The sequence below is a fragment of the Propithecus coquereli genome, unplaced genomic scaffold (genome assembly GCF_000956105.1).
Source record: "Propithecus coquereli isolate 6110/MARCELLA unplaced genomic scaffold, Pcoq_1.0 Scaffold7, whole genome shotgun sequence".
Classification (NCBI taxonomy): Eukaryota; Metazoa; Chordata; class Mammalia; order Primates; family Indriidae; genus Propithecus; species Propithecus coquereli.
In genome coordinates this window covers 21,178,664-21,205,211 of record NW_012153062.1, presented here as the reverse complement: position 1 = coordinate 21,205,211, position 26,548 = coordinate 21,178,664, and the positions used below count along the sequence as shown (strand labels likewise).

At 43.5% G+C, this 26,548-nt stretch overlaps 1 protein-coding gene across 1 annotated transcript in view; it reads left to right on the top strand.

The window, feature by feature from the left end:
- The window catches only part of AK5 (adenylate kinase 5), a 275,240-nt gene that overhangs the window by 221,939 nt on the left and 26,753 nt on the right, over positions 1-26,548 (top strand). The window contains exons 11-12 of the mRNA XM_012661058.1: positions 21,257-21,420; positions 23,719-23,835. Of these exons, the coding sequence (XP_012516512.1) occupies positions 21,257-21,420; positions 23,719-23,835 (281 nt within the window). The remainder of the gene's footprint in view (positions 1-21,256; positions 21,421-23,718; positions 23,836-26,548) is intronic.

Here is a 26,548-nt window from a genome sequence, read left to right as displayed (position 1 = left end):
ACTTGTCAGGTGAGGTGTGACGTTAATGGCATAATGATCAAGACATCATTCAAAGGCCGCAGCCTACAGTGTGTCAAGGACACAGATGGCATTGTGTGTGTTGGCATTGGCGCTGTGATAAACTGTCTCTAAGTAGTGAGATTTGGAAAGTATTGAGGCAATATTTTATACTCTGTGTGTTTTTAACTAAGGAAAACTGGAGAAATGAGAATTTTGGGTTAAAACTCAATACTTCCATACCTGTCACTGTTTCATTATTACCCTGTTATTAGAGAACTAGGAATTAATCTTTTAAAGTATTAATATCTACTTGGGGCACAGCATGAGCACTTTTGATGGAATTGACTCACATTTTTGGTTAAATAGGAAAAAAACTGATTGTTTTAACTCAATGTAGCTGTAATAGCAGCCAACGTTTATTGAGCATTTGACACGTACTAGGCACTGCATGAAGCCCTTTGTAATGTTATCTTATCGAATGCTCATATATACACTATGGAGTAAGCACTGTTGCCATCCTGCCTTTTCCAGTAAGATATTAGAGAGTTAAATAATTTGCTAGTAAGTGGTAGATCTGGAGCACGCAAGCTTGGATTTTATCATTGGCAACAAGTGCTGCCAGTGCTGTTTTTTTTCCCTTGAAGTGACAGGCTTTATTTATTTTCAGGAAAATATCTGCCAGATACTCAAGTCTAAAAAACTATAGTTTATGTGTTAGATGGTCTTTCAGAAAGTAGAAATGCTGTTCAATTTAAAAAGCAGCTAGTTCAGCAACTTAAATAATCACACAAGTGCTTTTTCTCAAGAAAACCATTGTACGTAGGTGTACTGAAGTGCTTTATATGTATTTCCCATTTTGTCCTACAAAATATTAAAAGTATATGTGCTTAAAGGTCAAAATGAAATAAAATTAATCCTTTTTACTGCCTCATCAAGGGCATTTTTAAGTAACATTTGCATTTTTTTTCTACTTTTTACTGCAAGAAAAAAGTAGACTAATGACTAATACAGGTGGAATAATACACTGCCTCAATTCATCACAGTTTTACCACCATTACTTCTGTACCATCTGTGAAAAGCAAATAACCTCTTAGTGTTGTAATGAAAATAGAGGACCCCCCCAGGTCTGTGGACCATACTTTGAGAACTACCACCCTAGGGTTACCTGGGGTTGGGGGTATTGAACAGGTATATGGGACAGAGAGAAACCCCAGATTTAGCATTTAGGGGATTTTTTTTAAGGAGAAGAAAATAGAAGTATATTAATTTGCCAGCAAATTAGAGGTTGGCAGACTCCCGTCTCAAAGTACCAACGTCCTGTTTCTGAGCAGAAGTACAGCGTTTTTAAAGGTTCTGATTAATCCTATAATCCCATCTTTGGCTAAGACAATCTCGTGACCTCTGCCTGGACATTGAGGGGATCTTGAAGGGAAAAATTTCCTTGTGCTTGGCTTTCATTTGTCTTTTCAAAAGCAAATAACCTTATGAATGTAAGGAAGGGGTCAGGGAAAAAGGGGTGCATCTAATGAAAACCCCTGTTTCTCTGAGCTCCTGTAGGCCTGGAAAAGCTCTGAACATTTCTCTGTACCCAGTGGTGCAAAGGATGTCTGAAAGCAAAGGCTGCGCGCTTATCAGAAGAAGACAAAGCAGGATGCCTCAGGAGACCCCAAAGCAGGGGCTGGAGGGAAGGTGGAAGGGGCATGCCTCAGAGGATCAACGGCACCCCAAAGAACCAGGGCTGGAGGAAGGGCAAAGAAACCTTCAAGGTGGCAGAATAGCCCTGACAAGGAGACTGAACTTTGAATTGGACTTTCAGGGTTATCAGAAATCACTGGATTGGACTAACAAAACCAAGACTAGTTGACTGAGTCACTGCTGTGAAGTGAAACTAGGCAGCTCATGAGCTAGGCTGGTGTGATGGTTAATTTTAGGTGTCAACTTGACTGGGTTCAGGGATGCCCACATAGCTGGTAGAGCATTATTTCTGGGCGTGTCTGTGAGGGCGTTTCCAGAAGAGAATGGCATTTGAATCAGTGGCCTGAATAAGGAAGATCCACCCTCATCAATGTGGTGGGCACCGTACAATCTGCTGGGGGCCTGGATAGAACAAAGGGGTAGAGGAAATATGAACTTGCTGTCTCTCTTCTGGATCTGGGTCATCCATTTTCTCCTGGACACCAGCAACCCCCCAGGTTCTCAAGCCTTTGGACTCAGAGTGAACGACACCACCAGCTTCCCTGTTCTCCAGCTCATAGATGGCTTATTGTGGAACTTTTCGGCCTCCATAGTGGAGTCAGCCAATTCCCATAATAAATCTCCTCTTATATATCCATATATATCCTACTGGTTTTCTGGAGAAGCCTGACTAATACAGCTGAGTTCACCTGGGGAATGAACTTCCATCTGACTTCCCAGTCTGTGGCCTGGCCCAACTGGAGCATGGTCCTCACTCCACACATGGGCATGGGATTGCTCCAGCTCTTTCTCCCCTGAAGGGATACAGACACTAAGGGCCTCTTCATGCTCTCCCATGCCTGACATCTGTATTTTCATAGTCCAGGCCATTAAGAATGGGAAAGTCAAGGAAGAGAGACATTAGACTCCTTTGCAAGAGAGCCTCAAATGCATTTATAAACCAATGAGATGTCTTTCTAATGTTGGAGAAATGCAGACATTATGTGCTGACAATGAACCTATTATACTTAATTATATAAACCTTTTCACTACAAAAAGGCTCTAAGTAATATTGAATTAGAATGCAATGCTTTCTTCATTTAACCAAACCAAATTAATAAACCTTTATCAGGGGCTTACTATGCTCAAAGAACTGTGAAATTCAGAAGACATGAAATGGTCCTTGGAACACTACATGACACGGCAGAAGTTTTTTTGTTATTTTTTCATGTTTTTAAATTATTTTCTCAAAAGAAAGATGTTGCTGAGTCAATAAAGAGTCATCCAGAAGGACAAATTACTACTAAAAAAAAAAGGTTGGCACAATTCACTATTGCAAGAATGTGGAAACAACCCAAGTGCCCATGAGTGGATTATCAAAATTTGGTATATGTTTACAATGGAATATTACTCAATCATAAGAAACGACAGTGATCTAGCACCTCTTACACTTTCCTGGGTTAAACTTAAGCCCATTATCCAAAGTGGGGCACCACAAGAGCAGCAGAACGGGATCCATTTGTACTCACCATCAAATTGGTATTAACTAATCAACACATAAATGCACATATCAGAACAACATCTATTGGATGTTGGGGAAGGGGGAGGGCTGCGGGAGGAGGGGGGAGGAGGGAGGAGGGGACGGGTATTTGTATACACAAGGAGTGCAATGCGCACTACCCGAAGGATGGACATATGTGAAACACGGACTTTGGGGGGGGACCAAGGGCAACACATGTAACCTAAACATCTGTACCCCATAATATGCTGAAATAAAAAAAAAAAAAAAAAGGCTGGCACAAGTCCATGAATTTTCCAGGTAAAGTGAATGGAGACCTCACACTCATCATCTTTTCACCATTGGTTGAAATCTTTTTGGAAGCACTATTAACTCATCAACTGAGTCAGCCAATGGAGTTTTAGGTACTCGGCCTGTTCACTGAAGGCTAAGTACATTGAAGGAAATGGCAAGTGCTCCATGTCTGTGTCCTGCTGCTGACTGATTAGCAACTGAGTGAAGGTTCATCTCCAGGCTCGACTCACTGAAGGCCTCTTTTGCTTGTCCAGAGACCCACTAAGAATGATCAGTGGACATTGGCAGATGCTATGGACTCTAGCAGCACCCATCACTGGAGAGAAGAGAACACCGAAGATCTTGTGTTTGTATCCAAGTTCTGTGTACCCCTGGGCCAATCCCCTATCCTTTCTGAATTTCTTTTAAAATGGCAAAATTCCGTTTGTTCTCTGTCCACCCCAAATTTGAGCAGCCAATGAGTTAACACATTGCCAACTGTTCTCCTAATTGGAGACTTGTACGACAGAGACATAGCCTTAAGGAAGTCAAGTGTGAAAGCAATTAAATAAGTCAAAGCCTCCATCCTCTACGTCTAAAATATCCATTTTAAGTACCTCAGAACAATATTAAAACTAACATATACTGGTGACCTACTATGTTCCAGATACTGTCTTTATACGTATTGTCTTATTTAATCCTCACACCAATTATCAGTACTAATATTCTTTACCACTTTAAAGGAAAGAAGTTGAAGAAATTAAGGCTGAGAAAGGCTGAATAACTTTCCCAGGTTATATAGTTAATAAGTGACAGAGTTGGGACTCAGACTCGAGTTTCTCAGACTTCAAAGCCCATGCTCTTAAAGTGTCTGTAGATACGTAAGTAAGGAGGCCAAAATGTAGATAAAATTGTGGGAATATAGTGGGGAAGGGAAGAGTTTGCCATAATTATTTGAAAAATTACCTCAATTTTCTATTTTACTTTGTTCCCATATATCTAGTTATTGATGTCTGAAAACAAAGATAAAATAAGACAGCAAATGAATATTAATGTAATAGACCTCTGAGCACCCCAGCCATGTTTCTCCCAATTAACTTCAAAACAGGAAACAATTTGAATCTATAAAAATATTCTGAACCATCACTGAAAGTGCACTGATTTTAGAACACATGCTGTATCTTTTGCTGTGAAGACATATTATGGGTCTGTTTTGTGAGCATCACCAAAACTATTCTGAGGGCCAAGAGCAACAGTGAGCACGTGTTTGAGAATTTGATGCAGGGTGGATCTGAGGGAAGCTGCTCATTCTGAGACTGTCTTTGTGGATTGGACAGAGTAGCTCAACTACGCATTGATCTCGAACAATAGCTTAATATGGAGGTAGAGTGAAAACTGGCCTAGACCAGGGAATATATAGACTGAAAGGGGGTTGCAAAATCTCCCCTAATGATAAAGATATTCTCTCTCTGCTATAGTAAATTCTTCATTAGGTATGTATGCCTTTGGGTGAATTTCATTAATTCATTTGACACATTTATTGAGTCTTTACTATAGATCATCAGAGTGACAGGCCTGAGCATACCAAGAGGAAGGCAAGGCTCCCTGGTCTCAAGGAGCTCCCGTTGAGGGTGAGAGCAAGCCAATAGCACAGCTCGGTCCATGCAATGGCAGAGGCATAGGTGATGGAGAGAAAGACTGAAGTGGGGCAAGGGGTGAGCGGATGTCAGAGCTGAGTCCTGAGGAAGACAGGAATTGGCCAGGTGCTAATGGGAAGAAAGCTGGGGCGGGCCCACGGCAAGGAGAGGAAGCCTCGGAGGTGGGAGGGCCGGGATGTGGGACGAGGCAGAGCTGGAGGCAGGCAAAGTCTGGTCATGAGAGGCTGCCACACCGCCTGGGAAGTGTGAACTTCAACCTGTGCGAGGGGAGCCATCAAGGCTTTTACTCAGTAACATGTCATCAGATTCCGATTTCAGAAAGAACACTGTGGCGGAAGCAACAGGGAGCAGGGAGGCCAGTCGAAGGCCACCAGGTTGGCCATTCTGGTAAAGAAGGAGGAGGCAGATGATGGGAAGAAGAAACAGACCCAAAGGATTTTAGGAGGTAGATTGAACAGAACATAAAGACCCAGGTGTGCACAGGTGAATAAAGGAATTTAGCATGACTCAGAAGTGGCTGGTTTAGACAACCATGTGGATGGAAGCGCCATTCAAGGAGATAGGGAATGTGGAAAAGAAATGGATTTTGAGGCACAGATGAGTTCAGTTTTAAACATTTTAAGATTGAGCTGCTTCTGGGACATCCATGTAGTTATGTCCATTAAACGAGAGGTTTTGGAGATCTGATACCCAAAGCATATGTTCTGGCTGTGGACACAGGTGTGCAATTCACCAGGATAGCAATGGCAGGTGAAGCCGTTTGCTTGCGAGAGATCGCACAGTGAGCTCAGGCAGAGCCAGGCCAGAGGACAGCTGAGCCGTGGAGCCTTAGGAACACCTGTGCCGGAGCCAGAGGGGACAAGGACAGAGAGGAAAGCAGTATGTCAAAGGCAAATGATGTCGTGGAAGGCTAGGGAGGAAAGAGTTTCCATCTGGGAAAGGTTAAGTAAAATGTATGAAAATTGCCTCTTGGGTTTGGCAGCCAAAGAATTATTGGCGACGTTGGTGATAGCAGTTCCCATGGAACCGAAGGGAGTAAAGCCAGTGGGTTATGGCGACTGCAGGTAAGGAAATGAGGCTGTGTACAAACTACACTTTCAAGAAACTTAACTCTGAGAGAAAGAAAAGAGTTAGGGTGGTATACAAAGGAAGGGAAGGTCAAGGGTGGAATATATTTTAAAAATATGAGAGATTCGAGCACATGTGTATGAAGAGAAAGGCAATACAGACTCTAGGTTCTAGTCAAGAGCATCACTACTTGAGTTCAAATGCAGCTCCCGCGTGTACTGGCTTGTGACCCTGGGCAACGTCCTTCCACCCACTGTTCCTAAGTTTCCTCCCCTGTCGTGGATGTAATGCTAGTACCTAGGTCATAGGGTTGATGTGAGGATGAAAGGAATTAACACCTGCAACACTGCTCTTAGTAAATACTCACCAGGCATTAGCTATCATTATAACTATCATATATATGCTGAGCGAGGGGAGACAACCAAGAAGAGGGAGAAGTGCTGAGAAAAGGGGGGCGAGGATGGGATCACAAGTGAATCCGGAGGAGGGAAGGATACCTACAAGATTGGGGAGCCATGACAGAGGTTTAGAGATTTGGTAAGTTCCTGTTTTCTCAGTGTTTCTTGTTAAAATTAAACACTCCCTAAGGGACTGAGCTGTTAAGTGGTGTTTCACCTACAACCAGCTGTAGTTGGCTAAAGTTACAGCCAGTTGACTGAGAATGAGTCTCTTAGGCCTTGGGCTGAACCCTGCCTATAAACCCTGTGATTTCCTCTAGTTAACACATTCCTACTGTTGTCTACAACAGCTCAGCACCATAGGAGACCGTTTTACCGTAGGAGAACACTTTTTGCCTTGAAGAATGAAGCAGAGTAACAAGCCATGATTAAGAGAACCGTGACGGTTTTGGGCCCTCCAAAATGTAGCTTCACAAAGTATTTCCCTTCCCATTGGCTCCAGGCTCTTCTGAGCCAAGGGTCTCAGAATGTCTTCTTAGCTGCAAATGAAACCTACTTAAACCAACCATCAGGTGGTCAAGGCAATAAAAGACTCTTTCCGCTTGTAACAGAGTGCAGCTGTTTTGATTTAACATGATTTATGTTGCTGTGACCCAGGTGATATTTTTTCTTGTATTCGTCTGGGGCATTGACTCTGAAGGAGACATTCCTCGTGGTTCTGCCCTGCTTCGAGAAATGACTTTTACTAGGAAGTGGATCATGTGTTAGTGCCACTCACCTGCCCATCAACACCAGCCCAGCGACCTCAGCATAGAGCAGAAGGAATCTATTTGGGCCTGTAACATATGTCCCTGCTTGGACAAACTGTTGTAGTAAATATATGGAAAGCTGGCGTGGCAGAGCAGCATCCAGAACACGCTTTTGTTTTCTCGCAAGTCCTCAGCTTGGTCTGCATAGAGCTGTGGAGACAAGCACTGAGACTGTTATTGAGAAAAGAAGAGAATGTTCATCAGTGAGAAACCTGGTCGAGGCCAGCAGTAGGCTCCTGGAGTCTGCCCACGGGAACCCTTTCCACTGACCCCCCCACTTTTTTTTTTGGAAACATAGTCTTGCTTTGTTGCTTGGGCATGAGGGCAATGGCATGGTCATAGCTCACTGCAACCTCAAACTCCCGGGCTCAAGTGATCTTCCTGCCTCAGCCTCCCTAGTAGTGGGGACTACAGGCACGCATCAGCATGCCTGGCTAATTTTTCAATTTTTTTCTAGAGATGGGGGTCTCACTATGTTGCTCAGGCTGGTGTCGAACTCCTGGCTGCAAGTGATCCTCCTGCCTCAGCCTCCCAGAATGCTGGGATTACAGGCATGAGCCTCCATTCCCAGCCTTCTTCTTTAAGGTGATCGTGACCAGTGATTGAAGGGAAGGGTGGTTTTTACTAAAACTTGTGAGGGTAGTGATGCTCTTTTTTTTTTTTTCCGGTTTGTTTCTGCAGTACGTATCAGGATACCTGGCATTTAATATATGTCTTTAACGTGAATGAATGGAATGGAAGATGATGAGAGCTCAGATAAAGTTACTGCCCCCAAGTTCCCCAAGCTAGGACTACAAGTGCATGCCAGCATGCACAGCTAATTTTTTTCATTCATTTAGAGATGGGGGTCTCACTGTGTTACCCAAGCTAGTCTTGAACTCCTGGCCTGAAGCAATCCTCTCACCTCAGCCTCCTAAAGTGCTGGCATCACAGATGTGAGCCACTGCACTCGGCCCCAAGTTTTGGTTTTTAATCTTCCTGGTAAGATTGAGTTCACAATAACAATAGAAAGAAGATGTTCACCTGTGGGGCAGATGGTACCATCAACGTCCATGGCCACAGTAGAATTGAGCTGGGCCTCCCAGAGGCCTGCAGTCTACTCTCAAACCAAAACAAAGCAAGCAGGCAGAAGCCGCAGCCCTGCTTTTGAAGTGTATCCTCTAGGGCTGCCCAACAGCCCCTCCTGGGCATCCACCAAAGGCCCAGCAATGCCACCCCTCCTCTCTCACACACTGCGGTGTTAGTGAGCTCAGATGGGACAGTCCTAGCCTTGAGTCCTCGTGGAGGGTACCAGCTGCATCTGCTTGGTCTTCCCTGCAGAGAAGAGGATATGTTTCCATTGGACAGCTACTGTGCTTAGGAAGGTCTTCCTAAGACTGAGTCGAAACCTGGTCTGTCAAAACTTCCACTGTTTGGTCTAGTCCTGCCCTGCAGAGCAACACAGAACAAATCGGCTTTCTCTCCACCGCCATAGCCACACAAGTATTTAAAGACATATACACCTTTCCGGTGATTCACGTCTTCATCCGATTAAAAACATCCAGTTTCTTATGTTATTTTATAGGTTGTAAGCTCCTTCAGAACAGGGTGCTATATTCTCATCTTTGTGTGCCCAGCACTTAAATACAGAGTCTAAGCTCACATTTGCTTATGGAATGAATCAATGGACTCTTACCATCTCCCGTTCCCTCATGTCTCTTTGGACACATGCAGCCAAAATATCTCCTAAAATAGACTGGACAGAATTTTTTTTAATGTAAAGATTTCTTTTTATAAAAATAATACATCTTCATTCTAGAAAACATGTATCAACCACAACAAAATCCCCCACCATCTCAATATCTGGAGATGAACATATTAACATTTTGATGTATATTCCTCTTAGGTTTTTTCTATGTGTATATTTTTTAAATATACATTTTCATCAGAATGAGATCATGCAATTTTAAAACCTACTTTTTGTATTTAACAAAGTCTCATGGGCATCTTTCTCAGACAGTATATCTGAATATATTGTGTCATATTTTAAAGTTCTTTTATAATTCAACTGAAACAGGAAAATGCACAGTCGTAAGTGTTCAGTTTGATGAAATTTCACTAATTGGATACACCCATCTTACCAAGCTGTAGATCAAGAAATCGAACACCACCAGCACTCCAGAAGCCTCCCTTGTGCCCCCTTTCAAATCACTGCTCCCTGCAGGGGTTACTGTAGACATTTTATAATTTTATGTAAATGGGATTATACTGTATGTATTCTTTTGTGTCTGTCTTCTTTCAATACATCATTTTAATGATTGCAACCTATTTCTGTGTATTGCTATAATTCATTTTATTGTCATGCATTATTTTTTCCAATATTTTGCTTTCATTAAAAATGCTGTAATGAATATCTATGTAACTAAAGCAGTGATTTTTTTCCCCTTTAGGATAAATTCACAGATGTGAAAAGTTTTAAGACTTTTTTACGTATATTGCCAAATTGCCCTTCAGAAAAGTTGTACCAATTTTATATTCCCATCACAATGTTTAAGACTTTCAGTTTCCACAGTGTGGTCCAGAAATGAGCACATAACCTCAGATGCAATCCAACTAACATCTACCACAAATGTTCCTACTTGTCTTAATAACCTCACTTCCTTTTTTTGTTGTTTTGTATTTGTACACAAAAAGACTGCAAGCACAAATATTCTCCAAGTTCTCTGACAAAGTGTAGAATGATAGTGGTAGAAATGACCTTGGAACAACACCAAGCTTATTTTCAGTCAACAAGCTTATTTTCAGATGAGAATACAGAAGCCCGAAAGGTGAGGTGTCAGAACACACAGGTTGCCAATGAAAACCAAACTAGAAAATCACATGTAGGGAAAAAAGGTACAAAGAAACAAAACAAAATGTGTGTTTGGCGGTTACCTTTGGGGAGTGGGAATAGTGTTCTTATTGTTTTGCTTTTCTGAATTATCTAAATCTTCAATAAGGAGCATGCATTTCTTTCACGGGTTGGGGGAGCATTTCCTATAACATTCATTTAATACATGCCTAAAATCCTAGCATGAAGTAGGCTACAATGTAGGAATAAAAGTAGCTTAGTGCGTTTAAGAAGGATTTGGAAGGGACAGGACACTCTAGAAAAATGAATTCCAAAACTTCAGAGACCCAAATAAGGAGAGCCTGACTGAAACAACTTTCGAAAAGGTCTGGTCTATAGTTTTGAAAAAATAAATGTGCTTCGTGTATTGGGTCTGGAACAGGCTCTGGAGACCTCTGGGTGAAGAAATAAAGGACAGGTGTTTTAATGGATTTCTTCATGAGCAGTTTGGAAATCCTGTCCCTGTCCCTGTTTAGAGATGGGGTTAGGGTGGAGAAGGAGCTAGGATGCTAGGAGCTGTAGGAGCTCACCCAGCATCATGGGATGGAAACGTTTGGGAGCCACCACCATGGTGCCTGCTGTTTCCTCTCACCTGAGACCTGAACTTACTTGGTCTTCTGTCCATGTAAGAGCTAGAGTCTTGGCATTGAGTTTCAGAGTCTTGTCTTAATGAGACATTTTACATGTTTCACTGTGGCCATAGTGAGTTTTGGCTGAATGAATTACAAAATCATAGACTGTTGTTAGTTGTCAGAACAGAGATGAAATCACGTCCCTGAAGTCTTCCAGCTAATAAGTGGTGGGACCTGATAGGGTTGCCAGATTTAACAAATAAAAATACAGGTCCCCTAGCTGAATTTTAGATAAACAATGACTTGGTGTTTAGTGAAAGTATGTCTCATGCAGTATGTAACTGGGCATCCTGTGTTTCACCTGGCAACCCTGCGGGGCCATGATGACAGCCCAGCTCCCGGTGACCGCTCCAACTGACTGAGGACTGTGCTGCGCATTTCTGAATGGCAGGTCTGTCTGATTTCCAGAAAGGAGGGGCAGAAGGCCCCATTGCACATGAGAGGCTACGGAGCTTAGTGGTACCAGGGCACAGTTTCTTCATCTGTTATAGGGTTACAGATAGCACCTGCTTCAAATGCTGTTGTAAGGATTAAATTAATTATTGCAAAAAACACATAAAACAGGTATTTATTAGATAAAATCTCAAGCCAAAAGCATCATGAACCAGAGACTTTTATCTGAATAGTCTACAGTGACTTTTCAAACCGGTGTGGCCTCCGACCCACTCCACTGATGCAAAATCGGCCGCAGTTCTCTTCCTATGCTCTCTAGCTTGGTGCCGAGGAGACAAAAAGTTCCCGTCATCTGCAAGAGAGAGGAATAGCCCTGCTTTTGATAAGGCATTGAGGATTTTTATTAACCATCATAACAATTTTTCATTCATGACAAACCATTATCTCAGCATTATTATATTGTAAATATGAAAAGAAAGATCAACAAAGACTTCCTGCAGTGACTGTCGGGGAGCTCACAGCAAATTGCCTTCCTGAAATTATCTAGTCCAGAAGTTCCAAATCAGGCTAATCATCAGAATCACCTGGGGAATTTTTTAACAATTATCTTTATTATGAAAATATTTCAAACATACAACAAAGCTGAAAGAATTTTACAGTGAACACGTGTATAGCCACCACCTAGATTCTACCATCGACATTTTACTGCAGGTTGAGTACCCCTAGTCCAAGAATCTGAAATCTGAAATGCTCCAAAATCTGAAATCTTTTGAGCACTGACATGATGCTGAAAGGAAACACTCATTGGAGCCGTTTGGATTTTGGATTTTCAGATTAGGGATTCTCAGTTGGTAAGTATAATGCAAATATTCCAAAATTTTAAAAAATCCAAAATCTGAAACGCTTCTGGTCCCAAGCATTTCAAACAAGGGAACTCAACTTGTCTATCTTGTTTTTTCACATGTCTGTCCTTCTACTAATCCAAAGTATGTCTTTTTTGCTTATATGTTTTAAAGTACATTGAGATATCTGTATACTTTCCCAGGGGAATTTTTTAAAACTATAAATTCCTAGGCCTCAGCCCAGAGATTTAGAGATATATTAATTCAGGAATGTTCTCAAGCAGCTTTCCAACTTCACTCTGGTAACCATGCTGATGGAGCCCCTGTTATCTGAGACATTGCCAGTCTCATGGAAAAGAAACCTGGCAAACTACTTACTAGCTGTAAAAACTTCTGCCTAAAAGTGGTACACGTCCATCTCTGCCCACATTTCATTGACAAAAGCAAGCACTTGGAACTCTTAAATTCAAAAAATGAGGACGAATAATCCTTCCACAGCACTATGGAAGAAAAGCTGAAAATTTAGGAAGAGTAATCCAGTCCAACACAGGAAACCACTCATTTAATCCAGCCTCTTCAATTTACAGACAGGGAAGCCGGTATCCAAAGGGGCAAAGTGACTGTCCCACGATCACTCAGCTAGTTTAAAGCAGGAGTGGTCTAGAACCTGGGTCTCCTAATTGCCTTCCTTGCCAGGTCCAAGGCTGCCACTCTGGAGCTCACAGGCACCTCACCATTCATTCAATTATCAAGTGCCTGCTGTATACCAGGCAGTGATAAATAAGGCACAGTCCCTGCTATCAAGAAGTTCCCAGTCCCATTTAAAGTTTCTCTGTATAACCTTGAGCTGACCCTGGCATATTTCAACACATCTGCCAAATTGCCTGAAGCACTCAGTGCCTTTAAGGACTAACAGAGATGTTGTCTTTGAGGATAAAGATCTATTTTTCATAATTGTTTCAATAAGAGTGAATCAGTTCCTAGCAGCGGCCTGCGGAAGTCCGGCGTGGCGATGCACTCATCCCAGATGCAGAATGTCCAGTGTGACTCATGCGCCCAGACCGGCAAAGACGCTCGTGGGGCACAGTCGGTTCATGATGACAGCATCATAGCTTTTCTCCGAAAGGAGTTATTGGTCACAAAAACTGAATCCAGCACTGGGACCCGATTTCATTTAGGGAGAAAGAAAAATTTCAAGAGGCAGAAATATGATAGATTTTTAAACAAATATGAAGATTATCTAGAAATAGGATAGTTTGATTTGCAAAAGATATTTGATACCCTCACAAGCTACAACTGTGAAGACTGTCCATCTTTGAAGATGTTAAAATAGTACCACAGTATAAAAAGATTGTGTCCAGTCTTTGTAAAATCGTGGAATGGTAGAGCTAAAAGGACTTCTGAGCATCACCAGCACTAGCTGCCTCATTTTCCAGGCAGTAATCATGACACTTGTTGAGTGTTTCCCTTCGCCAGTTACTGATCCAAGCAGCTGACGTGCATTACCTCATTGTCCTCACAACCAACAGGCATTGTGACCATTTCCCTTTTGTAACGGAAGGGGTTGAAGCTCAAAGCAGATAAGGCACTTGATCAAAGTCATCTAACCAGAGGGAGAAAGGTCTGAGATGTGAACCTGGAACTGAAGGCCTTTGGTCCCATGTTTCTTTTATGTGAAAGGGAGTAGACTTGTGACTTTTGTGGGGTCACAGGGCTCTAATTAACAACTGTCTGTGGCACTGTGCCAGGTTCTGTGGGGATACTAATGTGAATGAAACCATTTCTGCTCTCTCTGAGCAGCAGCCTGGCAAAGGAGGGGAGAGAGTGTGAGCAAACTGTCTTCTGGAGGCCAGAGGGGGAGAGAATTTGAAGATGTTTGTCAGTGGGGTTAACTGCTACTAAAGAGTCAAAGATATTAAAGACTAGAAGCAATAATATCGCCAATTATGCAATCACTGTTGAATTTTAAAACATCACATGAGAGAGTGATGAGTGTATGAGTTTCCAAGAGGATAGGGAGTTGATAAATGAGGAGGAAATAGAGACAGGCAGTCTTAGGCTACTGAAGAAAGGAGAAAGAATATAAGGATAACTAGAGGATGCAGATAATGTGGAAATATTCTCATGTGGATTGGGAGAGCCGAACATGTTGTCATACAGAGGAGAAAGTGCCAACTGAGAGAAATAAATTTAACATGAGCAAGAAAGAGAAGATCAAGTTCTGGGAGCAGGCAGGAGAAGATCATTCATCATTAAATTATTTTTTCTTTCAGCCACGGTTATAAAGTGTCTACTATGTTTCAGGCACTGTGTTTGGCATCATGGTATTACAACTACCTGCGAAGAAAATACCAGGGAGCTACAAGAGCCAAAGCAGAGAGATAAGTTGTATAAAGTCTTCCAAATAGGAGAAAAGATGGTTGGAGGAAAAAAGATGAAGACATAAATGTTTTGAAAATGCTGAGGAAAGGAGTTAGTCTTCATCTTCTCAGTGAATAAGAGGATTAAAATTATCTGTTAAGAGTGAGAGGAAGGCCAGGTGCGGTGGCTCATGCCTATAATCCTAGCACTTTGGGAGGCCGAGGTGGAAGGATCACTTGAGTCCAGGAGTTTGAGACCAGCCTGAGCAAGAGCGAGACCTCATCTCTACAAAAAATAGAAAAATTAGCAGTCATGGTGGCGTGTACCTGTAGTCCCAGCTACTCAGGAGGCTGAGGCAAGAGGATCCCTCGAGCCCAGGAGCTTGAAGTTGCAGTGAGCTATGATGACGCCACTGCACTCCAGCCCAGGTGACAGAGCAAAACTCTGTCAGAAAAAAAAAGGAAACAATAGAAATTTTTAGAATGTTTTCCTCATTGGTATAGTGGTGAGTATACTTAAAAAAAAAAGAAGGAAAGAAAGAAAAAGAAAAAAGTGAGAGGAATGAGGATATGTTGAAGGACAATGGGGAAATATTAGAATCCATCCATGGACATCCAATTGATATCATATCCGATATCAGTAAAAGAGAAATATATTTACCAAGAAGTAGTAACAGCTATTATGAAGTTAGCGTGACTCAGCGTGACTTCAAGGAATTCTTAGCAGCCCAGAGTAGATACAAATAAAGCAAATGCGGCCTGGGCAGGGAGAGCAGGCCAGTGGTGTCGTGGCGGGTCCAGTGGAATTCAGGAAGGGGCAAAGGAGTCAAAGTTACTAGAAAGGGCCTGGTGTCCAGCTAGCCGGCGAGGTTAGTGGAGCCCAAAGGGAATGGACCTACTCGATGAGGTCCTACTGGCCATAAAGGACAAGTCGAGAACAAATGAGGTCAAGGGAAAAGAGAAAGGAGGAGGAAGATGCTATCAGAATGGGAGGACAGGCCCAAGTGATGAGTGCTGAGGTTCAGCCAGATCAACAGGGGGCTGAGGTTGGGTGAGTTATAAAGGTCGTTGGTGTTGAGGAGGTTTAAAGAACTCTCAGACTGGGGTGGAACAGGAATTAAGACCTGGAGAGCTTTGCTAATGGCAATTAGAACCCAGAAAATGCTGCCCTCTCTGCTTTGAAACTCAGACAAAATTAACCTTGTGAGTTTTCCAAACCAGATACATGTGACATATACTGTCACGTGTGTATGTGTATGTGTGTGATATATCACACATGCACTGATTTTTTTTTTTATTTGAGACAGAGTCTCTCTCTGTCACCCTGGTTAGAGTGCAACAGCATCATCATAGCTCACAGCAACCTCAAACTTCTGGACTCAAGCCCTCCTCCTGCCTCAGCCTCCTGAGTAGTTAGGACTACAGGTGCACACCACCACACCTAGCTAATTTTTCTATTTTTTGTAAAGACGGACTCTCAATATGTCACTCAGGCTGCTCTGAAACGCCAAGCCTCAAGCAGTCCTCCTGCCTTGGCCTCCCAAAGTGCTAGGATTACAGGCATGAGCCACGACGCCCAGCCTGATTTATCTTAAGTACCAGCAAGTGGTCCGGACATCTCTAAGTGATGGCCAGTCTCCAGACTCATTGATGGCTTTGGATTACGTTTAATTCAAACCTTGATGAGCTGGATGATATAACTCAGGAAGAGCTAGAGAGCTGGATAACCTCCACTGTAAACAGCTTTTACCAAGAGCCAATTTTTTGACAGAGAGATGGGGCAAGAGAAGTTTTCAGTGAGATTCAGGAACAGGGGGTAGATTTCAGAGACTTTTTCAAATGTAAACGTGATTGAGCTTGGCAACGGGCCAGGTGTGGGAGATGCAGAGGAAGGAGAGCCACAGTGGAGTGAGCAGAAAGTTGGCTCTTATTTCCGCCCATTTTGCAGGTGAGGAAACTAAGATTCAGAGAAATTAAAAGACTGGTCCAGAACCACACGACCAGTAAATGGCACAGCAGTCTTTATCGTCAGATCATCTGCCCTGTGCCCTTCGTGACATGTCACATTCCTCCACTCCCGCCATTCTCTGCAGAACCCTTTCATGCTCCAAGTGACAGTACTGCAGGGACCAGGGTCAGCCTTATGCCTTTTCCCCACATTTCTCCCGCCAAGAGTGATTACCTTCCCCTGCCTGGCTGAGGGTGGCGTTTGCAGGCCCCGCTCATGGAACCGATAGCGCTGCTGCGGTGGCGGTTCACCCACCCATGCTCCCCACTAGACTGTGATGGGTCTGATGGAAAAGACCCAGTTCTGGGTCTTTCTATTCCCAGTGCTTAGGACAGTGTCAGACCCATGCTAGCTGCCCAATAGATGTTTTTCAAATGAAGAGTGTATTAATTAGGCCTGATGTTTCAGTCCAGGTTGCATCCTCCAGTTAACCAGATACAATAAAATGGCAAAAAGGTCATTATAACCAGCTCTGTGCTGCCATTACTATGTAAAACACTTAAAAGCGTAATCAAGACTTAAGTGCAGGCATTTGTTTGTATTTGGGATCCAGCTAATTATCTACCTGCATCTTTATTTGTTTGGGCGTTCTTACTGAGTCCAGGATGTGCTGAAAGACGCCAGCTTTGCCATTTCATTCTTTTTCTCCTGAGGCCAAGTACGTGCAACAGTTGCTTAAGAGACAGGCCCTTCTCTTGAAGAGCCCGGCCGATGAATGCAGGAGGTGTCTCATAGGAGAGGGTTGCTCCCATCAATAACAGGCAAACTGGAAGAGGTGACCCATGTGGGCATGCCGAGGTGATGCAGATTTCAGTTCCACCTCAAAGGACGCCAGGTACCGAAGAGCACGCAGACGTCGGCTCGCTGGGTCACAATTCCCCTGCCGTCTCTTCCCCCTTCCTTCTGGGGTAGCGCCGTGGGGACCTGTGGGTATCCTGAGCTGTATAAGTGGGTGTTCACGGTATTTGCAGTTTTCACAATATGGCATCTTTGGCCTCAGAGAGAAAATTCTGTAAGCTACATTTGAGCTTGAGAATAAAGATTTTTTTTTTAAGTATTGACAGACCCCATTAAAATGGAATCTCATATCCCAGACTCCCTTTGTGAATCACACCACGTGGTATTGGGTATGGGTTTGTTCAGGGGTTTGAGCCTTGAGCCAGCAGGATGACAGTCAGTGTGACAGCTCCTGTCTGTCCTCAGTCATCCTGTTACCAGCGAACACGCCCACTCAGTATTCCGAGATGTGGTCGTGGAGCCTCAAAAGATTTTTTTCTATGTAACAAATTATCCTGGAGGGATATCAAGACCCCACTGTTTTTTATTTAAAAGTCATAAGTTAAGACCTCAAAGACATGTCAGTGACAGTAAATGAAAATTCATGTTTCCACCAGCAGTTTCTGCACTTTCACTGCAGTGATAAAAATCACTTTGTGCTTCAGTTTGGAGCCAAGGGAAGAATCAAGCCATTGTGTAGATTACTTAAAATTCCACAGTGCCTGCAACATTTGGCCAAAGAATGCTAAGAATTTGCAGCTGTTGCTCCCACAAAAGGGTTCTAACTGGGGCAGCGGCTGCTGTTTGACACACAGCTGTTGTTAATTTGAGCTGAAGATTTTTAATTGCCTTTGTGTCGAGATTTATTAAATAACATTTTAGGAGAACAAAAACTGTAATAGTCATATTAGTAGGATGCTGAAGGAAGAAAATAATAGGAACACAGCATTTTTTGCCTTGTAAGCCAAGTCTGAAAATATCTTTTCCGCATGACTGGCTCCCAGCCATCCCAGGAAAAGAGTTTCTAGGTAAATCCGGCCACAGAAGCCCTGGTGGCCTCTGCAGGAGCTCAGTCACTTGCCCCCTTAGTCATTTACCTGGAAGCACATCTTCCCCCACTGGCATTCTCTGGTTCCCACAGTCTCTGTTTCTATCATGTCAGGAGACAGGAGCCACTGTGCTTAAAGCAAACACAGCATTAGCTGGCAGCTGGCTGCTCCTTTAAGTGGTCTGCATTATTTTTTGCAAGCCTCTCTAACTGCTGTTTCCCCGTTACACCTGGCCCATCCACGACCATACTGTGAAGGGTCTGACCCCTCCCCATTTGGCTTAGAGAAGCTGTATGGACCAGCAGAAGATAGAAAATGCAGACCTTTCCTGGATTTCCTGCCAAGGCAAAGAAGGGGGAACGAGAGGCCCTTCTGCTAAAGAGGGACAACTCCTTAAGAGGGAAGACGTCAACTGCACAAAGAAAGGAGTTTTGAGTATGAAGAAAGGCAAACCAGGAAAATTACAGAATAAGTTGTCAATTCTCATTATTATACTTTTAACAAAATCTCAATCATGCTTTGCATTTTAATGTTAAATATTCCCTTTTAACAGGAAAACTTTGATTCATCAGGCATTGCTGGAGCACTCGCTATGTGCAAGGTGCGGTTTGAGGTGCTGAGGGCGCCAGACAGGCCTCCAGGGCAGATGGCTTGGAGACCCGGTGTGGGGCAGAGTGCGCCCAAGTGCCGCTCACACCACCCGCTCCCGCAGAGGTGAGGGTGAGGGGTCTGGTTCCTGCCGGAAGGGAGAAGCATCTGCCCTGGGCCTAAGGGATGAGGAGGCCCTCGACAGTTAGAAAAGAGGATGAATGGGTAAAGAAAATGTGCTGGAAAATGGAAAATTATCCAGCCATAAAAAGAAGGAAAACCTGCCATTTGCAACAGTGAACGTGGAGGATATATGCTAATTGAAATAAGCCAGACACAGAAAGAAATACTGCATGGTCCCACTTATGTGTGGAGTCTAAGAAAGTCTAAATTGTAGAAGCAGACAGTAGAATGGTGGCTGCTGAGGGGAGGAGCGGGGAATGGGGAGACGTTAGTCAAAGGAACAAACTTTCAGTTGTAAGATGAATGTGTTCTAGAGCCCTGATGCGCAGCACGGTGTCTGCAGTTAACAATATTGCATACTCGAATCAGCTAAGAGTAGATGCTAAATGTTAAATGTCCTCACCACAAAAAAAAAGGTAACTATGTGAGGTGATGGATATGTTAACTAACTTCATTGGGGAAATTATTTCACAATATGTATGTATATCAAATCATCATGCTTTACCCCTTAAATTTATACAGTTTTGTCAATCATACCTCGATAAGGCTGGGGCAGGGGAAGAAAGAAAAGAGGAGGAAGGAAGGGCCTTTCAGGCTCAGGACAGGGAAGAGCACAAGCATGGTGCTCGAGAACAGTCTGTGTTGTTGAAGGAACTCCACGTAGCAGGCATAACAGTGATGGGGGAGGGTAAAAATGAAGGTGTTGGCGAATTAGAACAAAATGGGACCAGATTCTGGAGAATTGAAATTCCACTGTAAGGAGTTTGGATTTTAGTCTGGGGGGCATGGAAAGCCCCTGAATGCTGTGCAGCTGGGGAGTGACACGTCTTTCAGGCACGTCCCCTTGCTGGCAGGTCTGTTGGACTCCGAGGCCTCACCTGTTCCCACATGCGGAGGTGGAGTGGCTGCCGCACGCCAGGCAGAGCGTGAGGACGTGAACTGTGGCCAGGTAAATCTGGCCACAGTGAGGAAGGGAGAAGAGAACACCTCTGAGGGTCAGAGCCTGGGCTTCAAACCCTGAACTTGCTACTTACTAGCTATGCAGCCTAAAGCAATGGAGTTAACTTCTCTGTGCCTCTGCTTCCCGTCTGTGAAATGGGGATTATAACAGTGCCTGCCTCCTAAGGTTCTTTTAAATTAATACACATAAAATGCTTAGAACAGTGACTGGTGCAGTAAGCACTTGGCAAAGGTTAGCTTTTGTTATTTTCAGATGTAAAATCCTATGACTTAGTAACTGGTTGAACTTGGAAGGCAGGTCAAAAACGTTATATTCATCAAAGGCAGAATACAGTTAATAATAATGGCTAGGAAAAAAAATAGAAAAATCATATTGAGGGACACGCTACAAAATAACCGTCTAGAATCTTCAAAGGTGTCAAGGAAACCCAGAGGAACAGTTCCACGCTGAAGGAGACCAAAGGACGTGACAGCTAAAGGCAACACGTGATTCTGAACTTGATCCGTCGGCTTTAGAAGACATTATTGGGTCAATTGGGACAATTCAATTGGAATGTGAATGGGGGTCTGAGGACATAGATACGAAGGAGGATGTGCTTGGTTCCTTGTTGGTAGGAAAGGACATTAAACGTTCTAGAGTAATGAGACTTGCGATTAGCAACTTATTCTCAAATGTTTCAGAAAGTTCTTTGTACTCTACTCACAACTCTTTTGTAAGTTTGTGATTGTTTGAAAATAAAACAATTTTTTTTTTTTAAATTAGCAGCTAGCGTGTGTCGAGCACTCACCAAGTATCAGGCACTGCAGCCAGTGCTTTGCTCACGAGCAGGTTCAGTTCCCCAGGAAACTTCTCTGACTTGCATCTCTAATGCAAAGGGAGAAATGTGCTCCTGTAGCAGCGCCCCCATGAGACCCCTTGTAACTGCTTGACTTGTAACCACTAGTTACAAGTGGTCTGCAACAAGTAACTGTCTGTTGCTTGTCTGAAACACCTGCCCCTTGGATAGTAAGTTTCCCATTCTCCTTTGTATCCATCCCTCCCAGCACAGCTCCCGGGAGGTGGAGCTTTGGTGCATCCTAGGTGCTCAGTACATGCTTGGTGAATGAAGCGCTGAGGTTTGCTCTCTGTGGTGACTACAGTCAAAAATGAGGCACCGGAATTGGGATTCATGTCTGATACCTGACTTCTTTTCAAGGTGGCCCTGGCTCTGGCAAAGGCACACAGTGTGAGAAGCTGGTGGAAAAATATGGATTTACACATCTCTCGACTGGTGAGCTCCTGCGTAATGAGCTGGCATCGGAATCTGAAAGAAGCAAATTGATCAGAGACATCATGGAACGTGGAGACCTGGTACCCTCAGTAAGCAACGCGACCTGCCCCACATACCTGCCTTCCCTGTCTGGGGAGACTTGTGGGACTGTTGTAATGAGTCTGAGCTGCTGGAACAAAGAAACCCAACGGGACTCTAGCTGTGTTTTATTTCTCTCCCACGTGACGGTCCAGAGGCAGGCAGGGCTACAGCACACCGCCCATCTGCCCGACCAAGCTGTGCGGCCCAGTTCCCTTCTTCTGTCTTGTTGCTCTGGCAGCCCCTGAAGTGTTAGCCTATTTCACATTTCCCCCCCAAATTCATCCCCACTTTAGAGTTTAAAAATCTTCAAGATAGTGGTGAGTGTGGTGCAGTAGAGCCTAGAATTAGAGACCCCCAGGAAACAGAAAACAATGTTTTAGTCTGCTTCTGGGAGATATGATAGCATTATCTTAAAATTTGGTGTCTTGCTTATGTAATATAAGTAAAGAACGTCCTTGTTTAATATCTTTTCTTTTCAAGTTACCATCCATCTCTGAGAAGCTAGATGCTACAGTTATAAAAAAAATATTCATTCCTGCCACACCGGGTCCTCTGCTAGCCTCTCTAGTTAGGGCTTGCACAATACAATCCCTATTCGCTTGCAGAGCTTTCTACATCCTCTCTAGCCAGCTGACTGGAAGGTGGAACAGTCCTCGTGAGAGGAAAACAGACTGTTGCCATCACCTCTTCACTGGCCTCCCTGTGCCCACTCTTTTCCCCCTGCAGCCTCCTCTTTTCACAGTAGCCAAAGTGATTTCTTTAAATGTTTACCAGATTGCAGTATTCCTTTCCTCCGAAGCTTCCAATGGCTCCTCACTGCACTTAGCATGAAATCCAGAGTCCTTCCCATGGCCCTGGCCTCCAGCTTCCTCTCCAGAGTTATCTCCCACCACTCGGACCTCATTTGGTCCCACCTGTCCACTGGCCTCCTCATTGTTCCTCCTGAAATCAGGCTGTTCCTGCCCCAGGGCCTTTGCACTTGGTATTCCCTCAGCCTGAGTCCTCTTCCTTCATATAATCACATAGTTTTCTCTTTTACTTCATCCAGATCTCCACTTAAATGTCACATTTTATCAAAAAGGCCTTCCCTGAACCACCCCTATCTAAAATAGCACCCCCAGCATTCAGTATCTCTCTGCCTTGCTTTAATTTTGTGCCCATCAGTTATCTCCAGCTGACTCTTGATGATATATCCATTTGTTCACCTATTGTCTGTCTTCCTTGTCAGACTATAAATTTCATGAGGAGTTAATTCACGATTATCCAGACATAGGTTCTGACCATGTCTGTGATGGCTGCATTTCCTAAACCCTTGCCAAAAGCCAGAAAGCCAGAGAACGGGGAATGCCTCCATTTGGGCAGCTGATTACATTTTTCCTACACCCATTCCCAAACTTCCATGTATCCCCCTTCCCTTATTTTCCGTAAGCACTTGGTTTTTTTTTTTTTTTTTTTTTAAGACAGAGTCTCACTGTGTTGCCCGGGCTAGAGTGCCGTGGCGTCAGCCTAGCTCACAGCAACCTCAAACTCCTGGGCTCAAGCGATCCTCTTGCCTCAGCCTCCTGAGTAGCTGGGACTACAGGCATGCGCCACCATGCCCAGCTAATTTTTTCTATATATTTTTAGTTGTCCGATTAATTTCTTTCTATTTTTAGTAGAGACGGGGTCTCGCTCTTGCTCAGGCTGGTTTCGAACTCCTGAGCTCAAACAATCTGCCCGCCTCGGCCTCCCAGAGTGCTAGGATTACAGGCGTGAGCCACCATGCCCGGCCCCATAAGCACTTGTTAAATCAAAATTTTTAACAGAGAAAGCACGTTGCTAGAAAATAGTGTTTCACATCTACTGAAAGCCTTCCAAAGTCAATGGATATCAAATTTTATAAAATATTTACTGGAAAAAAAAGTAACAGTGAAATACATTTTGTTTTGTCTAGTTTTAAACTGCCATTATGCCTAATTCTTGGAGTGCTACCATATGAAATATGGCTGTCATATTTCATCTAATCTAAGGTGTCATTATTTTAAGACACTTCAGTAAAACATAACTGCTAAGAATGTACCAGTAAGAAAAAAAACTAACAGTTAAACTATGACCCAGCACTGATTGTAAGATACCTGACAATTTTATAGACATTAAAATATGGGGGGCGGGGGGAGGTGAGGTGAAATGTGATATGTTGCCATCTGCTGTTAATCTTGTCTGAACCTTCCTCCCTCCCTCAGTGGGATGACTGAAGGAGACTTGTGGTACTTCTAGTGTTGTCCTATGGAAGAGTTCACATCCTGACCATTCTCCCTCTGCTCCAGGGCATCGTTCTGGAGCTCCTGAAGGAGGCCATGGTGGCCAGGCTCAGCAGCACCAAGGGCTTCCTGATTGACGGCTATCCTCGGGAAGTGAGGCAAGGGGAAGAATTCGGACGCAAGGTGAGCTGTCGTTATGGGGATCATTCCAGAAGGAAAATAGGGGACATCATTGAAGTTGGGGGTTAAATTCAAAGGCTATCCCTTTCCCCACTACATTAATCAAAGCTTTTCATAACAAGTAGCAGAAACTCAAACTACCAAAAAAAAGGGGGGGGTAGAGGGGTGGATTTATTGACTTACGAAAGCATCCAATGGAGGTTCAGCCTTGTTCGAATCTAGGTATTCAAATTTATTCATCACTTGTCTGATTCTCTCCATCTCTTGAATTTTACTTTCATTGTGTTGGCCTCATTTTCTTCCTGATCCAGGCTTATATTCTGCCATCTAAGTGACCTCACAGAAACATGTTTCTGTTCCCCAGTGGGTCCAGCAAAAGACTCAGGGATGTGCTCCATTGTCCTGGGTTAGGTCACGCCCCATCATCACGAACCAATCACTGCGGCCAAGGGGAAGGGGAGGGAATATGCTGATTGGCCGAGCCTCGAGGACCAGGGTGGATGGGAAGGGAGGAGGGGTACAGGCACCACACAGACTGAAAGTGGGAAAGAAAATCACCCCAGGAAAAGTAGGGCTGCCCTTACAAGATAGGAGAATGGATGCTGGACAGGCAGATCAAAACTACGCATCACTTCATCCTCCCACCATCCCAACCTCCCAACCCCATCCCCTCCTAGAGAGGAGGGTGGATCAGGGTCCCTCAGGGGAGCAGCAGGAAATAAAAGCCATCGAAGCTGTTGTGTATTGAACCTACTCTGGGCCAGATCCTGTGCTATACACTTTATACACAGCACCTGCAATTTTGCAAAGTCCATGCAAGAAGAGTACAATTGTCCTATTTCTTAAACAAAGACTGACTCCAAAACCTATAAGAAATTCATATCTTTAGAGATATCTCTTCAAAAAAAAAATCAGGCAACCCCCTGAACCAGAATAGGTCCAGAGAGACTCCCTGTAGAGATATCACTTCAGTTTTGAAACACTTTCATATACATTCTTTCATTTGATATTTTTTTAAATAACTATTTTAATACATATTGTTTGCATGTTAAAGGTGATGAGTTAAGCCCAGAGAGGTTTAATGACTTGCCCATAGTCACACAGTTGGTGACAATTTACTGACAAGTGACAACTGCTGGTAGGACTAGGATTTTGGGGACCCATCTCCATCTACCTCTAGCAACATTGATTAAGGTGAATTGTGTTGTGTGTCTCCTGGGGTTTAGTTTGCCCTCCTTCTGAGCCTCTGTTTCCTTTAACTTCCTCAGAAGTTAAATATCTAAATATTTAAAAGTCAATTACTCACCTTCCGCTACGTTGCCTATGTGAAACCAGAGTCAAAGAAAACAATGCCCAGGTGTTGTTTGCAAGGGGGGGGGCCCTGGACCGACTCTGGCTGTCCCTTGGCTCCAGAGCCTCCATCAGCAAGGTGGGGGTGGGCAGGGAGCAGTGGATTTGTGTCTCAGAGCCCTGTGGCTGTGGCAGTTCCGGGGAGTTCTTGCTGGGGGACACTTATGTACCAGAATTCTAACGAGCATCTTCCCATGAAACAAACCACTTCATGAGCACAAACCTCAATATAAATCAACTAGTTGTTTAAAAATGGAATTAGGAAGATTGTTCTACTTTTTGAAATTGTGGTAAAATATACATAACAAAATTTATCCTCTTAACCATTTTTACATGTACAGTTCAGTGGCATTATTGTTGTGTGACCACCACCAACATTCATCTCCAAACTTCTTTTCATCCTGCTATCCTGAAGCTCTGTACCCGTTAAACAACTCCCCATTCCCCACTTTTGCCAGCCCCTGGCAATCACCATTCTACTCTGCAGAATGTCCTCAAGGTTCGTCCACGTTGTAGCATGTGTGGGAATTTCCTTCCTTTTCCAGGTTGAATAACATTCCACTGCATGTATATATTACATTTTGTTTATCCATTCATCCATAGTAGAGACTTGGGTTGCTTCCACCTTTTGGCCATTGTGAATAATGCTGCTATAAGCCTGGGTGCACAAATATCTCTTTGAGACCCTGCTTTCAATTCTTCTCAGTATGTAGCCATAAGTGCTAGATCATGTGGTAATTCTATTTTCAATTTTTTGAGGAACCACCATACTGTACGTATACATACATACTGCCAACCACAGTGGCTGCACCATTTTACATTCCTACCAACAATTCATGAGGAACCCAGTTTCTTCTCACCAACACTTGTTACTTTCTGAGTTTTTTTTTTTAATAGTAGCCATCCTAAAAGCTATGAGATGGTATCTCATTGTGGTTTGGTGGTGGTGGTCGTGGGCGGTGGTGGTAGAGACAGGGTCTCGCTATATTGCTCAAGCTGGTCTCAAAATCTTGGCCTCGAGCAATCTTCCTGCCTCAGCCTCCCAAAGTGCTGGGATTACAGGTGTGAGCCATTATGCCTGGCCTTCATTGTGGTTCTGATTTGCTTTTCCCTAACGATTAGTGATGTTGAGTATCTTTTCAAAAAATGTGCTTTTTGGCCACTTGTATATATTCTTTGTCAATGTCAATGTCAATTCAAGTCCCTTACCCAGTTTTTAATCAAGTTGTTTACTTTTTTGTTGTTGAGCTGCAGGAGTTCTTTATATATTCTGGATATTAACTCCTTATCAAATAGATGATCTACAGATATTTTTTCCCATTCCACATGTTGCTTTTTCACTATTTTGATCACATCAAATTACATT